Below are 19,446 nucleotides of genomic sequence, written 5' to 3' on the forward strand. Positions count from 1 at the left end.
TCGCTGCGGCTGTGTGTGGATGTGACTATTGATGCTGCAAATGCAGGCAACTTCTGTGTGTTAATAATTTGTTTACCACTAGTCAGAGGTTCTCAGTGTCCCTTTTTCCATGTCTGTGGCAGTGCTCTGTGGAGTTGCAGTGATTCAGGGACCAGGCAGCGAGTTAATGCAGCTCATGTTGTCACCCTCACGGGGCTCGTTTGCCTACAGGCATGTCAGAAGGAACAAGTAAAATAAGGGCATATATAACTGGAGCTGGCAGCGTACTGCAAAGATGCTGAAATTCCCTTTAAATGGATAGTGTAGGACATCAGGAGCTAAGTAGCTGAGGAATAAGATGAATTTTCTTGAACAGTGCTGTGTTTCTGTAGTTAGGCTGTGCCTGGTACTTGATCTAAATGAGTATGTGCATGTGTTGTGCAGTGTAGTCATCCTTTGTGTGCCATTTGTTCCTAGAACTGTCCTGCACATTTCCAGTATCCATCACAGTTCACATCACCTGCACTTCTACACAGCTTAAGCCTGATGGGAGGGAGTACAGAAGACAAAGCCAGAGTCTCCTCACTGCAGATAATGGCATAGGGGTTACAGTGACTTTCTGCTCCCTATGTTCAGGAATTTGAAGGTTCAGGGTGTTTTTCCACAAACCTTTAGGGAGGAGTAGAGGAGCCTGCAGTGTGATTGATGTTGTGTTGGTTGATGCTCTTCATGGTGTGCCTGCACAAGCCTGAGCCTGTACCTGCAGGAAAGGCCAAGAGCAAACCACGTGTCCCCTCTGTTGCTGCAATCTGGGCTTGGTTTAGCTGCTGGGGATCCCCCTGCAGAGCCAAGAGAGATGCAGGCTCGTTCTGTCTCTCCACTTTGGATCATGGCTGTTGGCTGAATGTGTGTGTCCTTGAACTTGCTAATTGTACTTTTCTAATTATTCTCCAGCAACAGGCACTACAGGTTTTCTGAGCACTCCGCACCAGTACACAGCAGGCTGTGTGGTCAGGGGAGTGTAGGACAGCCACACACACACACACAAAATCGTGTAATCTCTTGTGATGATCCAGTGTGATTATCTGCTGAGATATTCCAGGGAGCTGTACGGACAAGTTGTTCCAAGGCCAGATTTTCACTGAAGGGAGTAAAGAGTATCACCATTATTATGGAATTCGGACAGTGTATTTCAGCTGTGCTCTGAGAGAGCAGAAATGTTGGAGAGTTTAAGGCCATTGACTGGCAGAGGAGCAATGCTGGTGTGCAACCTTGCTGCCACCCTGTATCATACAGTTCCCAGTTTGGATCAATTCCAGCTTTCAGACCCCCATTTATTAACCATGGTGGGAAGGACACGAGTTTTCTTTTAGAAGGTCAATATTATTTAAGGTTATTGAAAGTGAGTAAACCTGTTCCACCGTTATGAAGAAAACATTGCTGTGGAGTTTTTAGGAGCCACACAGTTATAATGAATAATGAATATATGATACTTTGTGTAGTGTTTAGCTCAGCCTGAGAGAGAGAAAATAATGGAAGTCTCTTCTTTCTGCCTGGGTGTTCAAATGAAGGAAAATCAAAGCTGTTATACCAGAGCTATATATCAGCTAACATATTTTAGGAACTGTGGAATGATCATAATTACAAAAAAGTCCTCCAGAGAGAAATTATGAGTCATAGTTTATGTTCTCTTTGGTGTTGCTATGGAAAAAGAGGTTAGTGCCAATGGTCATACAGCAATATTAATCTCTGATCTGAAAGAAAAATAAATAACAATCTCTAGCTTAACCCAAAGCAAATTTATTCTCAGTTACTGCAGCACACTCCATTAAAGGGGATAACCACGTAAGAAAAAATGAAGATGACACTGATTATCAGTTCTCAACATGCAGTTAGGGAGAGTTCCTTATTTGAATTAGTGTGTGCTTCAGACTCCTGCAAATGACTTGGTGAAGTGAGAGGAAGGGAAAAAAGGCAGTTTGATCAAAAGGAGGGCAGGAAAGATCAGCCACCACTGACAGCTGCAAGTATGCTGATTAAAATTTCTTTATGCGTGCAGTTAGACTCAGCCTGGGGTGGATGTTGGTTCAATGCAAATCCTGAAACAAAACCCTGGCAAGGGGCAGTCTGAAGTGGTGGAAAGTGGCTCTCAGCCTTTTTCCGTTTATTTGGGAGAGCCAGGGCCGTGAGTCAGGGAGGGGTGGATGCTTGGGTGCTGAGTCAGCACCTCCGGGGCTCTGCCAGTTGTTTCTTGCCCCTCGTTTCCTTTCCGAGGCAAAACCCTGGCCAGGACCAAACAGCTGCGTGCATAGCTTTGCTATGGGTGAACCTTTCTCTTTTCCTGTAGGAAGACTACCTGACACCTTCCCCTTGACACCCAGGGTGAGTGTGTGTCTTAGCGGGTCACAACAAAACTTTTTCCCCCTGCCAAGCTGGCTTTGTTTTCAAGAGTTGTGGCTACACTCGCTCTGTCACAGGCAGCTCCCGACAGCACAGACCCTGCAGTCAGAACTTAGCTGGAAATTTTGCTCACAGTGCACCCTGCAAAGCAGGGCAGAGCCTTCCTTTCTGCCACACCGCTGCGTCTGCTGATGGCAGGAAAACTTTTTGTTCGGTTGATGAGCTAAGCAGATTGGATTGGGGAGATACAGGGATCTCATGTCCTGCATCCCTGCACACAGCTTACTGATGATCACAGGAGCTGAACATGTGGCCCAAAAGCATTGTATGGCTCAAAGTGTCTTTTGAGCCAGCTGAAGGCTTTTCACTAACTTTCAGGGCTGGACTTGGCCCCTTGTGAAGAGCTTGACCTCGAACAAATTGCCACTACTTCACTAATTCTTCTGAGCTTGCCTCTTTTTTAAGTGTGTGACTATCAGTCATCAGTTGTGCAGCTGTTTGGCATTACAGCCTGCAAAGGCTATCCAGGTGTATTTTACCTTCTGATCCTTTTCTTCTCCCCTTTCTTCTGTCTTTTAAAGAGACAGAACATGCTTCAGTCAGGCCTGTATGATGGCTTTCACTGCACTCTCTTATTTGACAGTGAAATGGTCCAGAAAACCCGAATCTGTGTCTTTCATAGAGGAGCCAGCTCGTGGATTAGCACGTGGGGGTCAACGGGATGCTCTTTGCTCTTTCCCCTAAAAGGGGACAGAAATGTCAGCTGGTTTTGTGTCATTGAAAATGGAAGTATCAGCAGCTGCTGAGTGCTACTCGTTTAAATATTTATGCCATAAGGGCTTTATCACACTCTTTTTCTTTGTGCAAAGCTGCCGCCGATTCCGGCGGAGGTCAGACTCTGAATCTGTGCAGCAGCCCACGGGTCAGGTCTTCCAAGGAATAATGGTACAAGTGGAGCTCACTGTTACTGTGCCAGGAAGTGTAAACAAGCAGGTTTTTAAAAAAAAGTAATTATGTAGACAAACCTGTCAGCACGATCATGGAATACTCGTGCATATGCCTGACATCTGCCAGCCTGACAAGATCCAGGCACACACTTGAGATACTTGAAGGAACACGGCGCTGCTGGTCCCACAGGCTGTACCTGCTGCAGGCTGATGTTTTCAGTCAGGCCTTGAGAATGGAAGGCAAGGGGAACAAACAGCTTGGGGGACATCTTGACAGCCTGAGCTTGCTTCCTCCTCTGGTTTGTAAGACAGCACAAAAGCAGACGTTCACGAGTTGAGTGAACATTTTTCTCTCTTTCAAAGCATGCTTTCTTTTGTTTGCCAGGATTACAGACCCACCCGTCCTTTGAAATGTGCAATTGTGATGGAGAAAACATTTAATTCTAGTCCTGCAACTGATGGCTGTGTGTGTGCTGTATTCTGAAGTGGGTATTTGAGTTAATTCTCCCAGATGCTCAGTATCTGCATTTCCAATGGTTTTACTGGATAGCATTGTAATGCACTCAGAACACTGTGCGTGGGATTCATTTCAGCATCCCTGAAACTGGATAAAGCATGGCCAGGGGTATTGTTTGAATTAAAGCTTAGCAGGACAAACAAACCAGCACATCTGAAAGGAAAATATAAACACGATGCTGGGGCTCCTGGTTAGCACTTGGTGACTTCGAGAGGTTGACAGCTGCTGCATAAAGGTTAAACGTGCTTTCTTTGGTCTGTCAGTAAAATTAAGCCTGCTAAAGACTATGTGGCACTCCAGAAGACAAGAGTTTATCTCTGTGCATAAACAGAACACACACTTCAATATACATATGCTTTCAGGACTATTTAGAGTACTAGGAGTATGCTGCAGTCCAGTAAGAAGATGCAGAATTAGCCAGGGGATTTTGGAAAGTGCCTGAGTACATTCAGATGGGCTAGAAGTCTGATAAGTGTCTGGAAAGCAAAGCACTGGTGTTTGCATTGCTAAGTAACTGCACAGGATGAGAAAGAAAATGGTATAGATACAACAGGGACATGAACTGAAGTAATAAATACTTGACCTTTAAATTTCATCTTTTCCAGCTTCTCAGACTGCTTCTCCCAAAGACTGACATGGCTGTGTTTTATATTATGCTTTTATTTGTCATATTCATAGTTAGTTACAAGTAAAAATTATTGAAATCCATTGTAGTTAATACAAAATAAAAATATAGCTGCACGAGTTACGCCATGATTTTCCTTAGAAACAGTATCTTCTACATGATACCGTGCACTTAAGAGCTTAACTCTTAATAGTACTTCCCTACACTAAGCTCTGACTAACTAACTTCCAGTGTGATTTACTGGTTACAGACATTACCCCTGTGGAGTAATGCCTGTTAATTATTTCATAATGGTACTTCTGCTGTAGCTTTTATTTCCCCTGTAATTTGTGATTCTAAACACAAAAGGAAGCAACCTTTTAGTGCAATGTTAAGTATCAGTAGAATTTTTATGTATATAAAAAAATAAAAATAACCCACTGCATAAACAACCAAGGATGTAAGGGAACTGTTGTGGGTGTTGTGCTTCCCTTTCCTCCCTTGCCCCTTACCTTTAAGTGACAGGAATGAACATTCATAGTGAACAAACTACCTTGTAACTTCTCATTTTCAATCAGCTTTGAAAAATTACAGACTAGTAATTTCGAGAGCAGGTGGGTGACTTTGATCCAAGTTACTAGCAGAGAACCAAATCCTATGGCTTTGCAGGCTCATACTTAGGTAAACTCATCCCTGCCATGAAGTTCAATCCGTAACACATTGTTCCCTTTGGACGTGCCTGAAAGAGTATTTCACCTTTTTGAAGAAATTGTCCTTACATCCCTGTAATTATCTAACTCTCCTGTGTAGATATAGCTCTATATATGAAATAATCTGTAAAAAGATAAATTATGCTATTTTCAAAATACTCTGAGATACAAAGTTGTGCAGGTGCAAAGTTTGATAGTATATTGCTATAAAGACTGCAAATTAGTTAGTGTTATCTGAGTATATATACTTTAAGCTGGGAGTATGGATTGAATACCATGGGGGGTTATTTTTGCTTTTTTTTGCATTTCATAGCATTTCATATTTTCTTCATGCTACCTTCATGTTCCTATCAAACACCTATTTTTTTCTTTTCAGTTTCTGAACCCTTTGAGGTGCAGTAACTGATCACACATTCATGCTTGTCATTAATATATTTCCATAACTGTTATATTGAAAAATACTTTTCCTCCCCCCACACCTAAACATGGTGATTTCTTCTAAATGACTAGCGAGTGACTACTGGCAAAAATCTTTCCCCCACTGAAATGGATGGAACTGGATTTTCAGCTTTGCCCTCTAACTACTCCACTCTTTTAGTCCTATGGTGCTGTGGAGCAAAACCCCAGGCAAACTTACATATGTGTGCACAATTACTGAGGCTGTTAGAATTCATGGAGCATGACAGGGCAACTGAAATCAAACGTTCTCATTGGGATTCCTACATCTGCATACAAAACTACTCACAGTGCTGGGAGATGCTGGGGGAAGAAAAGAGAACAGAAATGCTTGGGTCTTGACTAGCCTCCACGTGTTCCTCTGACCTAACTCTAAGAAAGCCAGCTCACCAGCCTGCTTCTAGGAGACATCCTCTCTTCCTGCTAGTCTCTGACACCAGCTGGCAGCATCTCTAAACTCATGAACACCAGTGACTCGGCCTAAAATAGAGCACGTTGCAGCTTAAGTCGTTGACCTTGTCCACTCTGCATTCCAACACGATGCAATAAATTATCACTGCAGAGAAAAGGATGGAAGAGTCGCTTCTCCTGCCCGTGCAGCTGCAACCAGTTCCTTGGCTAAGGAAAGCCGTGTGTGCCTGGCAGGAGAAGGGGGGGCTTGGGCTGCTCAGGCTGTTTGGTTCACCTGCAGGACGGCTGCTTGGGTCGTTTCCTCGTCAGATTGTTCCATTTCCCCGCCAACTGGGTTGCTTCTCTCATCGAACAGTTTCTGGCTAGAAACTTCTAGAGGCACGCCGTACTCTTCGTCGTCTTCCACAATGGACAGCTCGATGTTGTTGTTCATCAGGGCCTTGCCTTCCGCTCTGGCCTCCTTCTCCAGGGAATCCCCGGCTGCTTTGCCCTCCTCGGCCAGGGAGGTGCCGGGTGTCGTATCCGAGTGCGCGTCGGCAAAGGACGCCGCGTCCTCGTTCTCAGCCTGCTCGGTGCTCGCGGTTTCTGACGGCCTGTCCTCAGCTTCCGCGGGGCTCTCTCCTTCACGGCTTTTCTTTGTGCCAAATGTCAGGGGGGACACTTTGAAACCAGAGCTCTTTGAGGAGGAGGATTTCTGGTGATGCACAGTGAGAGATTTCTTGATCTTTTCTCTCCGTTCAGGTGACACAATCTTGTTCATCTTCTTCTCGATGTTTTGGCGAGAAAACGCTTTCTTGAGGCTGTCCACCTTCTTGAGGCTGGATCTTTTAAGTTTCTCAGCTCTTGATTCTTCTGTTTTCTCCTCTGCACTGTCATCTAAGTCATCTCCCTCATGAAACATTTCATCATCTGAACCCAACTCCACTGTGTGCAAGGTTTCTTCCAGTGTTTTGTTCTCATCCACAGGCTCCTCTTTTCCTTCTGTAATGCTAGGAACGGGCTCTTTTGCAAAAACACTGGCAGGGATCTCATTTTCCTCCTGAAAGAATTGACAATATTTGAGTTTCATAGTTCACAGGACATAAATTTAATAAACAAAGCACAACCCTGAACAATTATCCCCCCTCCCCCCATAATGAGATGAATGCTGAACATTTATTGTTTTTTTCAATACATTTAACCAGTAACAAACCACTCAAGGCCCACTGAGCCATTATCTGGTAAAGTTTAAGACTTATGAGCTGCCAGCTGCAAAACTACTCTTTCAAAGTGACTTGGAATGTATACAAAATGGAAATCCCATTCTTTTAATTGATATTAGATACTCTTTAATGAGAGTTTAGCTGTCAAGTTGCACACTGGGGAGAAAGGAGGGAGGTTGTACTGCAGACCCCTGTGCACACCTCCAGAAGTCACATAACCCCACAGAGCTCTCAGTTTCTTGAGCCAAAGACTGAGAATATCCCTGCAGAGGTGTTGGTTACATCTGGGAAGTATCTCAAATGGCAAATGCAGTTAACACTTCCTCCATATTCCTAGAAAATATATGTTGCTGTTAAAAATCGATTGTTGATATTGAGAAACCATGAAGTTCATGATGTTTAGAGTATATCTGATTTTACCGGTATTTACAGAAGAAAAACCCCAAACTAATAAATTTTGTTGGTAAATATTAAAATGTGGATAGGACAACTCCTTGAGATGTAAGGATACAAATTTATAGTGTACAAAAATAAAAAGACACTATATCGCACAGAAAACAGGAGCTTCCAGCTAACAGGGAAAGTATTGCTTTTTAGAAACAATACCAAGAAATAAATAAAGAAAGAATCTAAAACCAAACCAGGCTGAGCGAGGGCAGAAGCTGCAGGTCATAACGAGGCATGTCTGTGCCCACCGAGTGCAGCTCTGCAACCCTGAGCAGCTCAGAGGCAGCACAATGAACTCACTGTTCTGTGGGGGCTTTGCAGCCATCTACCCATGCAAAGAAAATGAGGCTCCTTCCACACTCCCTTCTCCTCTCAGCACTTTGAGCCCTGGATCTGCATAGTCTCTATTCATTATCCTTTTTATCACTTTCAGACAGAGTGCATGCAATTTCATTTCCTCACATGCATTGGGAGGATTTTCTTTTCCCTCCTCCCTCCACATTTATCTTTAGATACAAAAAAAGCAGTAAGTGCTGAGTGAAATGGTTGTAATAGTCTCAGATCTGTCCCTAGTGGGCCTGAGTGTACAGTTAAGGGGAGAAAAGGCCACATACACTTCCAAGTTCATGCTCATTATTTCAGGACTGAGCACACAGTTGTGATCACTGCAGAGAAGAGTGTCTGGGGTTAAATTTGCTGTCAAGCCTGTTGTGCATGGCTGTTGTTTAGTCTGGAGAAGAGGAGGCTCAGGGGTGACCTTATTGTTCTCTACAGCTCCCTGAAAGGAGGCTGTGGCCAGGTAGGGGTCAGGTTCTTCTCCCAGGCAACCAGTGACAGGACAAGAGGACACTTAAACTGTGTGTCAGGGAGGGTGAGGTTGGACGTTAGGAAGAATTTCTTCCCAGAAAGAGTGATTAGACACTAGAATGTGCTTCCCAGGAAGGTGGTGGAGTCACTGTCCCTGGAGATGTTTAAAAGAAGACTGGATGTGACACTTGGTGTCATGGTCTGGTTGACAAGGTGATGCTGGGTCACAGGTTGGACTCAACAATCTCATTTCCAACCTAATTGTTTCTGTTATTCTGGGATTCTGTTAAAAATTAGGACTACTTTGTAGCCCTTCTGGAACTCAGGAATATGCAATGTAGATGGGCAGAATAATTGTATAACATATATATATAAAATGAAAAGTATTTATATATAATATAGATAGATAATATATATATATAAATGGAAGGTATAAATGCTGGCTTGAGAGTTTGTACATGGTTTATTCCTATGGTTTCTGCATGCCTTTCTGGGCCAGTGGCCTCAGTCAGGCAGGCACACAGCTTTACAAGCCCTGTGCCTGCAGTGGAACATCTAATGAAGCCCACACTCTTCTCCTGACACCTATTATGCTGCTGCAACTATCAGCAACAGTGACCAAGATAACAAAACAAAGGAAACCCGTACCAGCTTTTAAGTGAAACCAGCTGTTAACTGCTGTACAAATATTTATATTTTCTCTCCACTGCAGTTAATGAAATGTGGATTACATGAGTGGGTGCAGCGTTGAATTATTCCCCAGAGCACGAGAACTCAGTATAAAACATAATTTTCGTATCTAGTGCATTCTTTCCAAACCTAGGTAATCACACGCAGTTTTAGACATCTGAACATTCAGGTGTGCGTGCCTGAATGGTATAGAAAACTCTGATTTTAATGAGTAGAGAGGTGGGTTGTTACTTTTTAAGTGTTTTATCTAGGAAAGTGGTGTCATATGAGTTTAATCACAGCACAGTCTGAGCCAGAGATGGGTCTGAAAGGTCCTTCTCAAGGTCAGTTTAGCTCTGCCTACAGTATTCATGTTAAACTGAAATACTGCATGCAGTCTCTAGAAGAATTTGGACACAGATTTGATTACAATTTTTATCAAATTTCTGACTGAATAGAAGATAGACTGTCAAACTACCCGTGTTTATAAAGGGGAAACCCCACCCACCCAAACAAAAATATACTGCATAATAATGAGCTAATGATTCAATTAAAAGCAGATCCTAGGTGGTCTCTGGCTATCAGGCAGTAGTGGAATTCAAGGGATCACCCCTCTGTCTAAGCTTGCTGCATGGCTCTGGAAAACATCAGCCTCTGGGCATCTATTTGTGTGCTTATAAAATGGGGATGACACGCCTTCCTATGTCATGCTTCCAAAAGACCTCAGGATTACAGGAACTATTAAAATGCAAATGAAAATAAATTAAGTAAAGTGCTTGGAAAACACGAGGGTGGTATAGCAGGAATGCTCTGTGGTGGAACAGACATTTCTGTTCCAAACATGGTTACTGATAACATGCTGCAAGTGGGCTATTGATAACTTTTTGGTCTTACAAGTTTATGTGACAGCTATACTTTGTTTTGATACATTTTTAAGCAATCTGCTGTTTCATTTAGGAAGACTAGAACAATACACTGAAAAATGCCAGCTGTTACAAACTGCATAACTATTTTCCATGCCAAAAGAAGTAGAACTTTGATCTTTTCTTCTTGATCTAATCTAAAATTCTAAGAAAGCAATACATCTTTGTATTTTCCACATCTGAGCTCAAAAACAACCCTTGGATTTTTTTTTTTTTCTCAGATGGGCTTGACTGTAGGTAGCTAGCTCCTCTGAATTTTATTTTTCCACGTAGGAGATGAATAGTATAGTGGAAGTTCTCTGCATAAAACAACCCTTGCTAACACTAGTAATACTTGCAGAGTTAAAATCAGTGCCTTCCTTGTGGCTTTGATCAGCCATCCTTGGGAGCTTCCTGCAGGTCATAATTTCATGCCTATCTCTTACGAAAAGGAATAAGATCCATAACAGTGTACTACGAAACTGGGTGGCCTGAGTGAACAGGTAGTTAATTTACTCAAGAAGTGCTGATTCTCTGATGCTGCATGAGGGAAATCAATCTGCTTTGGTTGGTTTTTTTTGTTACATTTGCTGTATGAGGCCGTGACCTTCAAGAAGGAGAGATGGCATTTTCCCAGTCCAGGCTCCTCTGTATATTGCTGTTATACACCCAAATGATCACTAGCCTAAAACTTGGTTTTGCTACACAAAATAGGTCAAATCATGACAAATCCTCCTGAAACCAGCTCCAGCTACTTTCCTTTGGACAAACACAGCTCTTCTCACATCTCTTGGATGTCAGGGTGGGGAGGGAGGGCAGGCAGGAGGAAGGTGTCACCCCCACATCTGCAGGTCCTGTGCAGGCTGTGCATCGTCCCCAACCTCCCACAGCACAGCTGTGGCAGGTATTTCTGTCATTTATCAATACAAGAGTATTCTCCCTGCAGTGGAAAATACAGCATTACCGCCTTGTAATTCTTCTGGTTCCCTCACTTGTTAATTTCTGAGTTTGCACTTCTTTTTGGAAAAGATTATTGCAGTGATCCATACAAGGAGGCACAATCAAATGGCTAATTTTTGCTTCACTTTAGGATGAAGGGTTTACCAATATCAGCATCTGAAAAGGACTTGAATATTAGTGTGCTTGACCCCAAGATGCAATTTTGACTTATTTTATCTGTCCTATTTCCATGATATTTAACCAGTAAACATGACATTTAATTGAAAAATTAAACATGAGCCTTTTTTTTTTATCTTCCATTTTGCTTTTGCAGCTAAAAAAGCAAACAAAACCCCCACCAAACCAGAACCAAAAAGCTGGTCATGTGGCGAGAACAAAATAGAGGGGAACAATGCCAAAGCTTAACAAGGATTTTTAAAACAGTCACTTCAGTGTTTTGCTGAATTGCTGTGTCATTTATAATAACTTTTGCATCCTCAAATTCTTGGAATGGTGCTCCCTTAAAATATGCCACCAATTAAAGAAATATATGCAGACATTCTAGGGAGAGAAAACTAAGAGCATTTTAATGGAAAATATGTAAATAGGTGAACTTTTCTAAACACAGTTCATTCTCAGTGCATATGCAGAGGGAAAGCAGATGCTGGTGCGTGGCAGCACAACTTCATAAAATGCAGAGCTGGAATTCAGTCGTGAGTTTTGGCTTTGCTCAGTGCTCCCACCAAGTATTAGGGAGTTTAGAGTATATGGTGAATGCAGAACTGAATCGCAAATGTGAATTATTATTTTCATATTGAGCTGTCTTCCTAAGCTGGAGAAGCTGGTTCCAATGAGAAGCATGCTCTGTGAAGTTTGACATGGCTTTTTTCAGTGGAAAAGAAGGATCCCCCAGCTGAAGAGGAGTCTCATACACCCACATTCCCCTTTGTTTTCACAGAAATCTGGCATCAATATTGTTTCATTACTGTGACTTCTCCTTCCTGCAATTGTTTTTCCATGGGTTCCTGTGCAAGGCAGGACAGACACCCAGCCAGCCTGCTGTTTTTTCCCCTGTACAATTACCCTAGCAAGGCAGTGGTCCTGCTCACTAACCAGACTGTCCCTCCTGCAGCCTGAAAGATCATCCTGCAGGGAGGTTTCAGGGAGGAGGGCATGCAGGTACAGCCTGTATGGGCACAGCCTGGGCACCCCTCTGGCTGAAGCCAGCTCTCAGTGGACAATCCCAGCTGCTCCCAGACTCCCCTGGAGAAATCCCTGGATGCTGCCTGCCCCAGTCACCCTCTCATGCCCCCAAGGAGCTCTGCTGACCACCCCAGCTTTCCAGACAGCCACACTTAACATTTAACTGCAGGCCATGGCCAGGAGCAATTCCCAGCTCACAGCTGATTTTTTTTTTTAAAGTAAATTTAACTGCAGTGTTTCCTTTTTTAAGTCTTGTGTTTCTGATCTGCATTGGCTTGGGATTGGTTAAGTTCATCGTCCTGCACTGTGGTGACGTATTTTCTGGTGAGAGATGGGAAGAGGGTCACCTCAATCCCTGTAAAAGCTGTGGAGAACTGACCTGCTGTCCAAAGGCACCAGCCCAGAGACAGGCAGTGGATTTTCTTTATCTGTTGTACTGGGACATGGGCCTGTGTTTGCCTTGTTTGTGCAGTGTTAAGGAAAGGTTCAGAGGTTTAAACAAGCCTTAGCTTTTACAGCACTATTTACTGTCAGGAGATGAGCCAGCAGGACGCTGCTTTACCCCTCAAACCCTTTTTGGTGATTTTTAGTGCTGCTTTAACCCGGTTCTCTGCAAACTGCCAGCAGTGGAAGATCCCCACCCGAGGTAACGTCACCTGTCCTGTGCACACAGAGCTCTGTTTGTCTTTCCTCTCTGAATTATGTCATCTCAAAATAGTAAATACTGAGTTCTCTGCAGGAAGACACTCCTTGCAACAGCAAGGCCTTAATTCTCATGCTCAGAGGTATGAGATATGTTAAAAATTACCTTCCCCCAGGCTTTGCTGATGCACCCACCCCATAGGACATTTTCTAGGTCTAGATCTGAACCTGGAGGCAGGAGCCAGTCATTAGCTAACGGGGCCTGGGAGATTGCAGTGTTTTGACATACAGTAATGGATCCTAAATTACTTGCAGAGAACATGTGTCTTTTAATTTACCCAGTCTCCGGAATAATTTCCACATTCCTTCTGGGGTGGAAACATGCTGCAGCTCCTCCTCTTCTGGCCTGACTAGCCTGGACTGTAATTTGGGAGAACAATAAGCAGGGAGGTGGGGGCTTCCTTTCTGGGGCAATTACCTGTGCACTAGCCAGGCCTGCCAGCTTTTTACAATCAAGCACTGCTCTCTTATTTTGGGATTGTTTAGGAAAAAACCCAACAACCCAAGGGGCAGAGTTAGTGGCTGACAGAGGTAACGCCCAAGCTGACAAGTTCAGTATGAAGTGATGGTGAAGTTCCCGAGCTGTGACTACCCCAGCCCAGCATTTGCTCTCCTGCCCTCCCTCAGTGATTTGTGGAGGCCTGTCTTTATTTTTTTTTTTAATATGCGAAAGTCACGTCCTGTGTTTAGTTAAAGCTCACGGCATGTTGTATCCAGACCATTGCTTAAAAAGGGGAAAATATGCAAACTGCTGCTATCACTGGACGGACTCCCAGGAAGCTGAGTTTTTAAGCTGAGTTTTTAGCTCATCCCTGAATGGGCCAGATCAGTCCTGCAGAATGAGGCAGGGCACAAGGAGACAGGGAGATGCAGCCCTGCCCCTCTCCTGCTTCCAAGGGCAGATGCACAGGCTGTTCTTAGGGGCATTTCTACTGCACGTTTGCAAAATGGGCTCTTTCCTCAAGTTTGCCAAGAGTTTGGAAAAACATAAGGGCCTTTCAACTTAAACCCCAAAACACTCAGTAGAACAAACCTTTCTCCATATATGCTTGGAGTTAGTAAAATATGTCTCTTTCCCTTCATTTGCAAAGAAAATAAGAGGTGGCAGTTTTCTCATGCATGCTAAGAGCAAAACAAGGTTTCTTTCCTCGCGTTTGCTAGGAGTTAGTAAAAGACAACTTTTATCTCCAAGGCTGCAAGAGGGCTCCTTCCCAAAGTTTGCTGAAAAGTTAGCAAAGAAAACAAGAGCAAAAAGAGAAAAAAATAAAAAGGTGCTTTTTCCTTAAAGCTCTTCCTCAAGTTTGCAAGAGTGAAAAAGAAAGACAGCTCTTTTCCCAGATTTCGCAAGAGTTAGGAAAACATGCTTTCCCCACCTCCACGGAGAGGAAAAGCGGGCGTTTCTCCTGAATTTGCTAAGAATAGAAGAGGGCGCTTTGCCCAAGTTTAAGAGTTCGCAAAAGACTACTGTCTCCCTAAACTTGCTAGGGTGGAAAGGTTTTTCTCCCACTCCTGCCGAGTTAGCACGAAGCTCTGTTTCCCGAGCCGGCTCAGGGCTAGCAGCCAGTGGGCGAGCGGCAGTGGGCAGTGCGCTGGCTCTCACCTGGAAGATGAGCACCTTGAAGCGGTCCCGGCGCAGCAGCTGGGCGTGGTGCTGCTCCAGCCGCCGCACCTGGTCGCACTGGCGGTCCAGGCGCTCCCGCACGGCGCGGGTGTTGGCGCACACCTTCCGCGACTTGTCCAGCAGCTTCTCCACCAGCTCGCCCGTGGCGCCGTGGCTGCGGCACAGCTTCACCAGGTCCACCTGGATGGTCCGCACCGTCCCTTCCAAGCCGCGCTGCCTCTGCTCCATCTGCCGCTGCTGGCCTTCCACCACCTCCAGCATGGACACCAGCTTCTCCAGCAGGGCCAGCACGGTCAGCGCGTTCACTTGCCCGCCCGCCGCCTCGGCGGCCGGCAGCGGGGGCACGGCACTGCCCGCCGCCGCCTCGCCCATGGCTGTCCCGTCCCGGCCCGGCTCGGCTCGGCTCCGCTATTAAGGGCTGCGCTTTCGCCCTGCCCCGGGGAGGTTTGGGGCAGAGCCCCGCCCCGGGCAGCGCTGTGACCGCCCCGGGAGTGCCGTGCCTCCCCCGTGGCTGCCGCTGTCCCGTGCGGAGCGCTCCGGCCGGGAATGCGTGCTCGCTAGCATCAGTAGATGGCAGGAGATACCGCGGAATGCGGCCCCGCGGAACGGGCTGGCCGTGGTACACGCGGAAAGGGCTCTGTAACTTGTGGGAAATTAGAGTTTATAAAGTAGGTATGCATTTATTTAGCGTTGAGGGGCACGGGGGATAGCTCCTCTTAAAGCATGCGCACCGAAACTTCAAACTACTGCTTTATTTATTCTATAAAAGCCTAGGATTACACAATGTGCCTAGTACATATTAGTATCTTAGCCATGCCCCGTCTTGCCTACTCTCGCTTCGTATTAAAATGAACCAAAAGTCCTTTTGCTCTTGCGCCGCCTTAATTTGGGGGTCGTTGGGGGTTTTTGACGAAGGCTTCCAAACTCTTCCTCGCACTTGAACTTTTCAACTTTGTCTCTGGAGCATGCGTCTTAGCTTCTTGGGCACGTTCTAGGCTTTGAGATTAGTTTTCGTTGGTTCAGGGTTTTGGATTTATCACTTATTCCTAGTAGCCTTGCACCCCTCACCCTGTTTGCAAGTATTGGCTTCGTTTGTCGTAAACTAGTCTGCCTCTCTTCTCGATTTTGCAAGCACAGTAAATGTCAGGCATTCCTCATTGTCTTGGTTAGTTAATTTTGATGAACTATTCTTTATTCCCCAATTCTTCATCTCAGCTTAAGGAGGAGAAGGAGAATGTGTTGGTGGTGATGGTCCGGGAGATCTCAGATCTCTCAGCTGTGGGTGTAGACTGGAGTTCAAGCCCGTCGTACAGTCTAAACTAATAAGAATAATTAAAGGTGTTCAAATTATTGCTCTAATAAATACAATTATTACAGCATATAATAGTATAGTATTATATTAATAATAGTATATTACAGTAATAGTATATTGAAATGCTTTAAAAAAGTATATTACTACTATAATAAATGCATCAATTATTACATTAATCGAATGTTAACGTGCTCTGACAATACACAGTAAAATGGTTGTCCTGGTTTTGGGCAAATTTGGGGGAAAACCTCCAGAAGGAGCCCCCAGACAGCAAACCCCACGACTCCTCCCCCCCCCCACCCCACCGGGTTCGGGAAGAATTTCCTCGGAGAAGAGTGGGAGAAAAAACCTGTTTATTTAACAAGCAAGACACTCCCCAGCACAGGGAAAAAAACAACACCAGCTGACAAAAAAAAACTCTTTCACCGTTCTGAAGGGATGACAAACTCAGTCTCTCTGGCGAGTGGTCGCTCAGTTATCAGTCTCTGGCGCTGGGGATGACTGCTGCAGGTGACAGAGTGTAGCCTCCCGGTGTTTCTTGGGGTTCCCAGGTCCCCGTCCGTTCAGATGGTATCCAGGAGAGGGAGGGGACGGGGTGGAAGAGAAAACAGTCCAGGGAAAAAGTTGGACTGCCTAGCTGAACTAACTAATAAGCAGAAAGCAAGGGCAAAGCGAAGGAAAGAAAAAGGCAGAAGCGAGCAAGCAGGCAAGCAAGCAGGCAAGCAAGCAGGCAAGCAAGCAAGCAAGCAAGCAAGCAAGCAAGCCGAGCTAAAACCTCTCCTAAACATAGACCATGGGGGAGGTGAGCCGGCTGATAATAAGACAAAACAAAGCTTCACTCTCAGACTCAGTCCTGGAAGCACAGGACATAATACCAAACATAATCAGGACACACGATTGGAGATAGAAACACCATAACATCACCCTAGGACAATGGTATTGGTATATTTATTCTTATGTCAGCATCCTGATGATGATTTGCAATAATCGTCATAATAATTAACAAACTTATAAAACATTTACTCACAGTGAATCAAATCTCACATAATTCCTTCCACCCTGTGCAACACCAGACTGGGTTTTGTTTGGTTTTTTTTTAATAATAATGTAAATATTTTTATCTCCTCAATGTTATTATTGTTATTACTGTGCTTTAAAAAATAATTTAGGTGGTTATTCTATTCTATTCTATTCTATTCTATTCTATTCTATTCTATTCTATTCTATTCTATTCTATTCTATTCTATTCTATTCTATTCTATTCTATTCTATTCTATTCTTCTTGGTTTTGTTAGTAAAAAATCCGAAACAAACAAGTGTGGTGTTGTATGGTGTGCTTGCTGGGTGGAGGGAGTGCCAGGAGCTTGGATTCCCTGCTTGGGATGTGCAGATTAGCTGGGCATTCTGGTTGTCCTGCCTGGATTCTCCAGGGTTTCTTCAGTAAGAGAGAATCATAAGGTTCAGCGTGGCTGTTTTGGGGGAATAGTGATAAACTGGGTGTGGTGGCAGAGGCACTGCGTTCTCAAGCACCAAAAAGAAATATTTGGAATGAAGAAATACCAAGCTGTTTATTTAGAATAGTGCATAACTGTTCCCAGGACAGACCCAAAGCTGTTATCACCAGGGAAAATGTTACAAAATTCTGTAGACTTGGGTGGCTCATCCTGTACTGATGTTCTCAAGCAGTTCATATCTATCTTCTCTCCTTTACATTTGCTAGGACTTCTTGCTGCAACATAGGTGTTTCCAAAGCTTGGGTATATAGGATCCTAATATTTGGGTAGCTGACATATAACATTTTCTAATATTTGGCCAAATATACCTCATGATTTCTCTACATCTTGCAGATTAAAAACATCTATTTGGAGTCTGAATGACCACGATTCCTGCCCTTTCCTTTGTACACAGAAGAAAAAAAAAATTTCCATGAAAAGGAATAAAAACTACTGACTGAAGAACTATGCAAATGAGTTACCCATTTCAAATAATGTGTGCTCGAGCCCCTGAATGTTCTGCAATGTTACCTTTTTTTGGTCCTTGCTTTTTTTTTTTCCCTCAGGCTGCAACTTCTATTCTTCAAGTTGTGGGAGCTTGAAAAATGCATTTGTGAGTGAGTTCACTTCGGAAAAAAAATTACTGAGTCTGCCAGAGCTATCCACAGGGGAAACTATGCTGAGACTGTAAAATATGCAGGCTGAGAGGGGAGTGGACATATTTTAAAGGCACAACCTAAACAAAACCCTTCTGTTTCCAGGAGCTCTCCCTGGCAGCGCTACCTGATACGCCCTTCCCTAGGAAGGAAGGACATGTTTGTGTCTCCAGAGGGCTGCCAGTGTCAGCCCCTCTCAGCACAGGGTCCTGCCCATCTCTCTTCCTCTCTCCCTCCCTTCGTTTTGGCTGGCACCTGGAGCCGAGGCAAAGAGGAGGAATTTTTGCAGAGAGCAGTAGCTTACCTTGCTCGGGCAGGGAGCAACCTGTGTCCATGCCCAGCTACGTATCTTTCCTATGGCAAAATAGCTTTTTAATTTTCCAAATTAATTTTTTTTCTTCAGTTTTGCTGGGCTGTGGTGAAGCCCTGGCCTGGCTGTGGTCCCAGCTGCTGGCCGAGCTGGCTTCCCAGCCCGTCTCTGGAGCCTGTCTCCTCCAGCTTTTTTGCATCCACCTTCTGCTGTACCTGGCACAGATGGATGATGGAGGAGAGAGCTGCCCTGTCAGTGGAATCTAAAGAAACACTCTCCTGACTCCAGCTGTGAGCCTTCTGCAAAGGCTCTGCATGTTTTTGAGAGTTTAAAACGCCCAGTCCTGTATGTATCCTACGGAAAAGTTGTGGCACCCCACAGGAACCAGCACAAAACACAAAGTTTGGTTTCCTGGCCATTCCTCTGACCCAGCAAAGCCAAGCCAGTGACAGCAGTGACAGGACAGGAGCTACAAGAGCCATGGACACCCTTGGCAGAGGATTCCTCAGGGTCCCCATGGCTTGGGAAGAGGTGCTGTGTTGTCCCTATGCTCCCTTCCCAGAATTGCTGCTTAGGCCATCAGCCCTGAGGCAACGCTGTGGGGAAAGGAGGGCTGATGAGAGCAGGAGAAAAGATGGCCCCAAACTGGTACCTTTCCCATTCTTCTGCTAAATTCCAGCTGCGGGGTTTGACATCAGCTGTCAGCTCTGATTACCTGCCACTTCTGTAACAACACTGTCAGGCTGCTGGGCTGCCAGTGCTTGGAGGAATTGGAGAATTTTTATGCAGGTTTGGGGTTTTTAATTTTATCAATTAATTTGGCAGAGTAGTGGAGGAGGTTTTTTGCCAAGTTTCAATACAGATTTCACTGGTGAGAAACTTTCTAGAAGGAAACATTTTACATTTATTTAGAAAGAAGGAGCATTAAAGAGATTAAATTTATCAGGGTCATCCGATGTAAGTCAAGAGTTTCTTTTCATGTAAAATCAATATGCTTGAATTATATGGACAAAAATTGGAGGTTAACTCACTCATTACTCACGTGGTGCTCAGGATAATAAATGTTTGATGCTGGAGCATTACTGATAATTTATTAGGCATGGAGTAATAGGTAAAACAAAATGACGGGAAAGGATGGAGAAGGGAAATAATAGGGGAG

At 44.5% G+C, this 19,446-nt stretch overlaps 1 protein-coding gene and 1 long non-coding RNA gene across 2 annotated transcripts; both read right to left on the reverse strand.

The window, feature by feature from the left end:
• Positions 1-4,485: 4,485 nt before the first annotated feature.
• On the reverse strand, positions 4,486-14,964 carry CAVIN2 (caveolae associated protein 2). Its single transcript, XM_014880950.2, has 2 exons — positions 14,496-14,964; positions 4,486-7,063 (listed from the first exon to the last, which is right to left on the reverse strand). The coding sequence occupies exons 1-2, from the start codon at positions 14,886-14,888 to the stop codon at positions 6,281-6,283; spliced, it is 1,176 nt and encodes a 391-aa protein (XP_014736436.1). The 5' UTR covers positions 14,889-14,964; the 3' UTR covers positions 4,486-6,280.
• A 289-nt stretch (positions 14,965-15,253) lies between these two features.
• LOC148223153 (uncharacterized) lies at positions 15,254-17,803 on the reverse strand. Its single transcript, XR_015804700.1, has 2 exons — positions 16,255-17,803; positions 15,254-15,835 (listed from the first exon to the last, which is right to left on the reverse strand). It is a non-coding gene; the product is annotated as an uncharacterized LOC148223153 (long non-coding RNA).
• Positions 17,804-19,446: the final 1,643 nt, after the last annotated feature.

Source organism: Sturnus vulgaris, chromosome 7, assembly GCF_052056855.1.
Source record: "Sturnus vulgaris isolate bStuVul1 chromosome 7, bStuVul1.hap1, whole genome shotgun sequence".
Classification (NCBI taxonomy): domain Eukaryota; kingdom Metazoa; phylum Chordata; class Aves; order Passeriformes; family Sturnidae; genus Sturnus; species Sturnus vulgaris.

What these genes read in the sequence shown, in the direction of transcription:
- CAVIN2 (XM_014880950.2), bottom strand. Translation starts at nt 14,888, where the DNA reads ATGGGCGAGGCGGCGGCGGGCAGTGCCGTGCCCCCGCTGCCGGCCGCC. An exon ending in TCAAGGTGCTCATCTTCCAG is followed by an intron (nt 7,064 to 14,495) that starts GTGAGAGCCAGC and finishes CAATTCTTTCAG; the next exon opens with GAGGAAAATGAGATCCCTGC.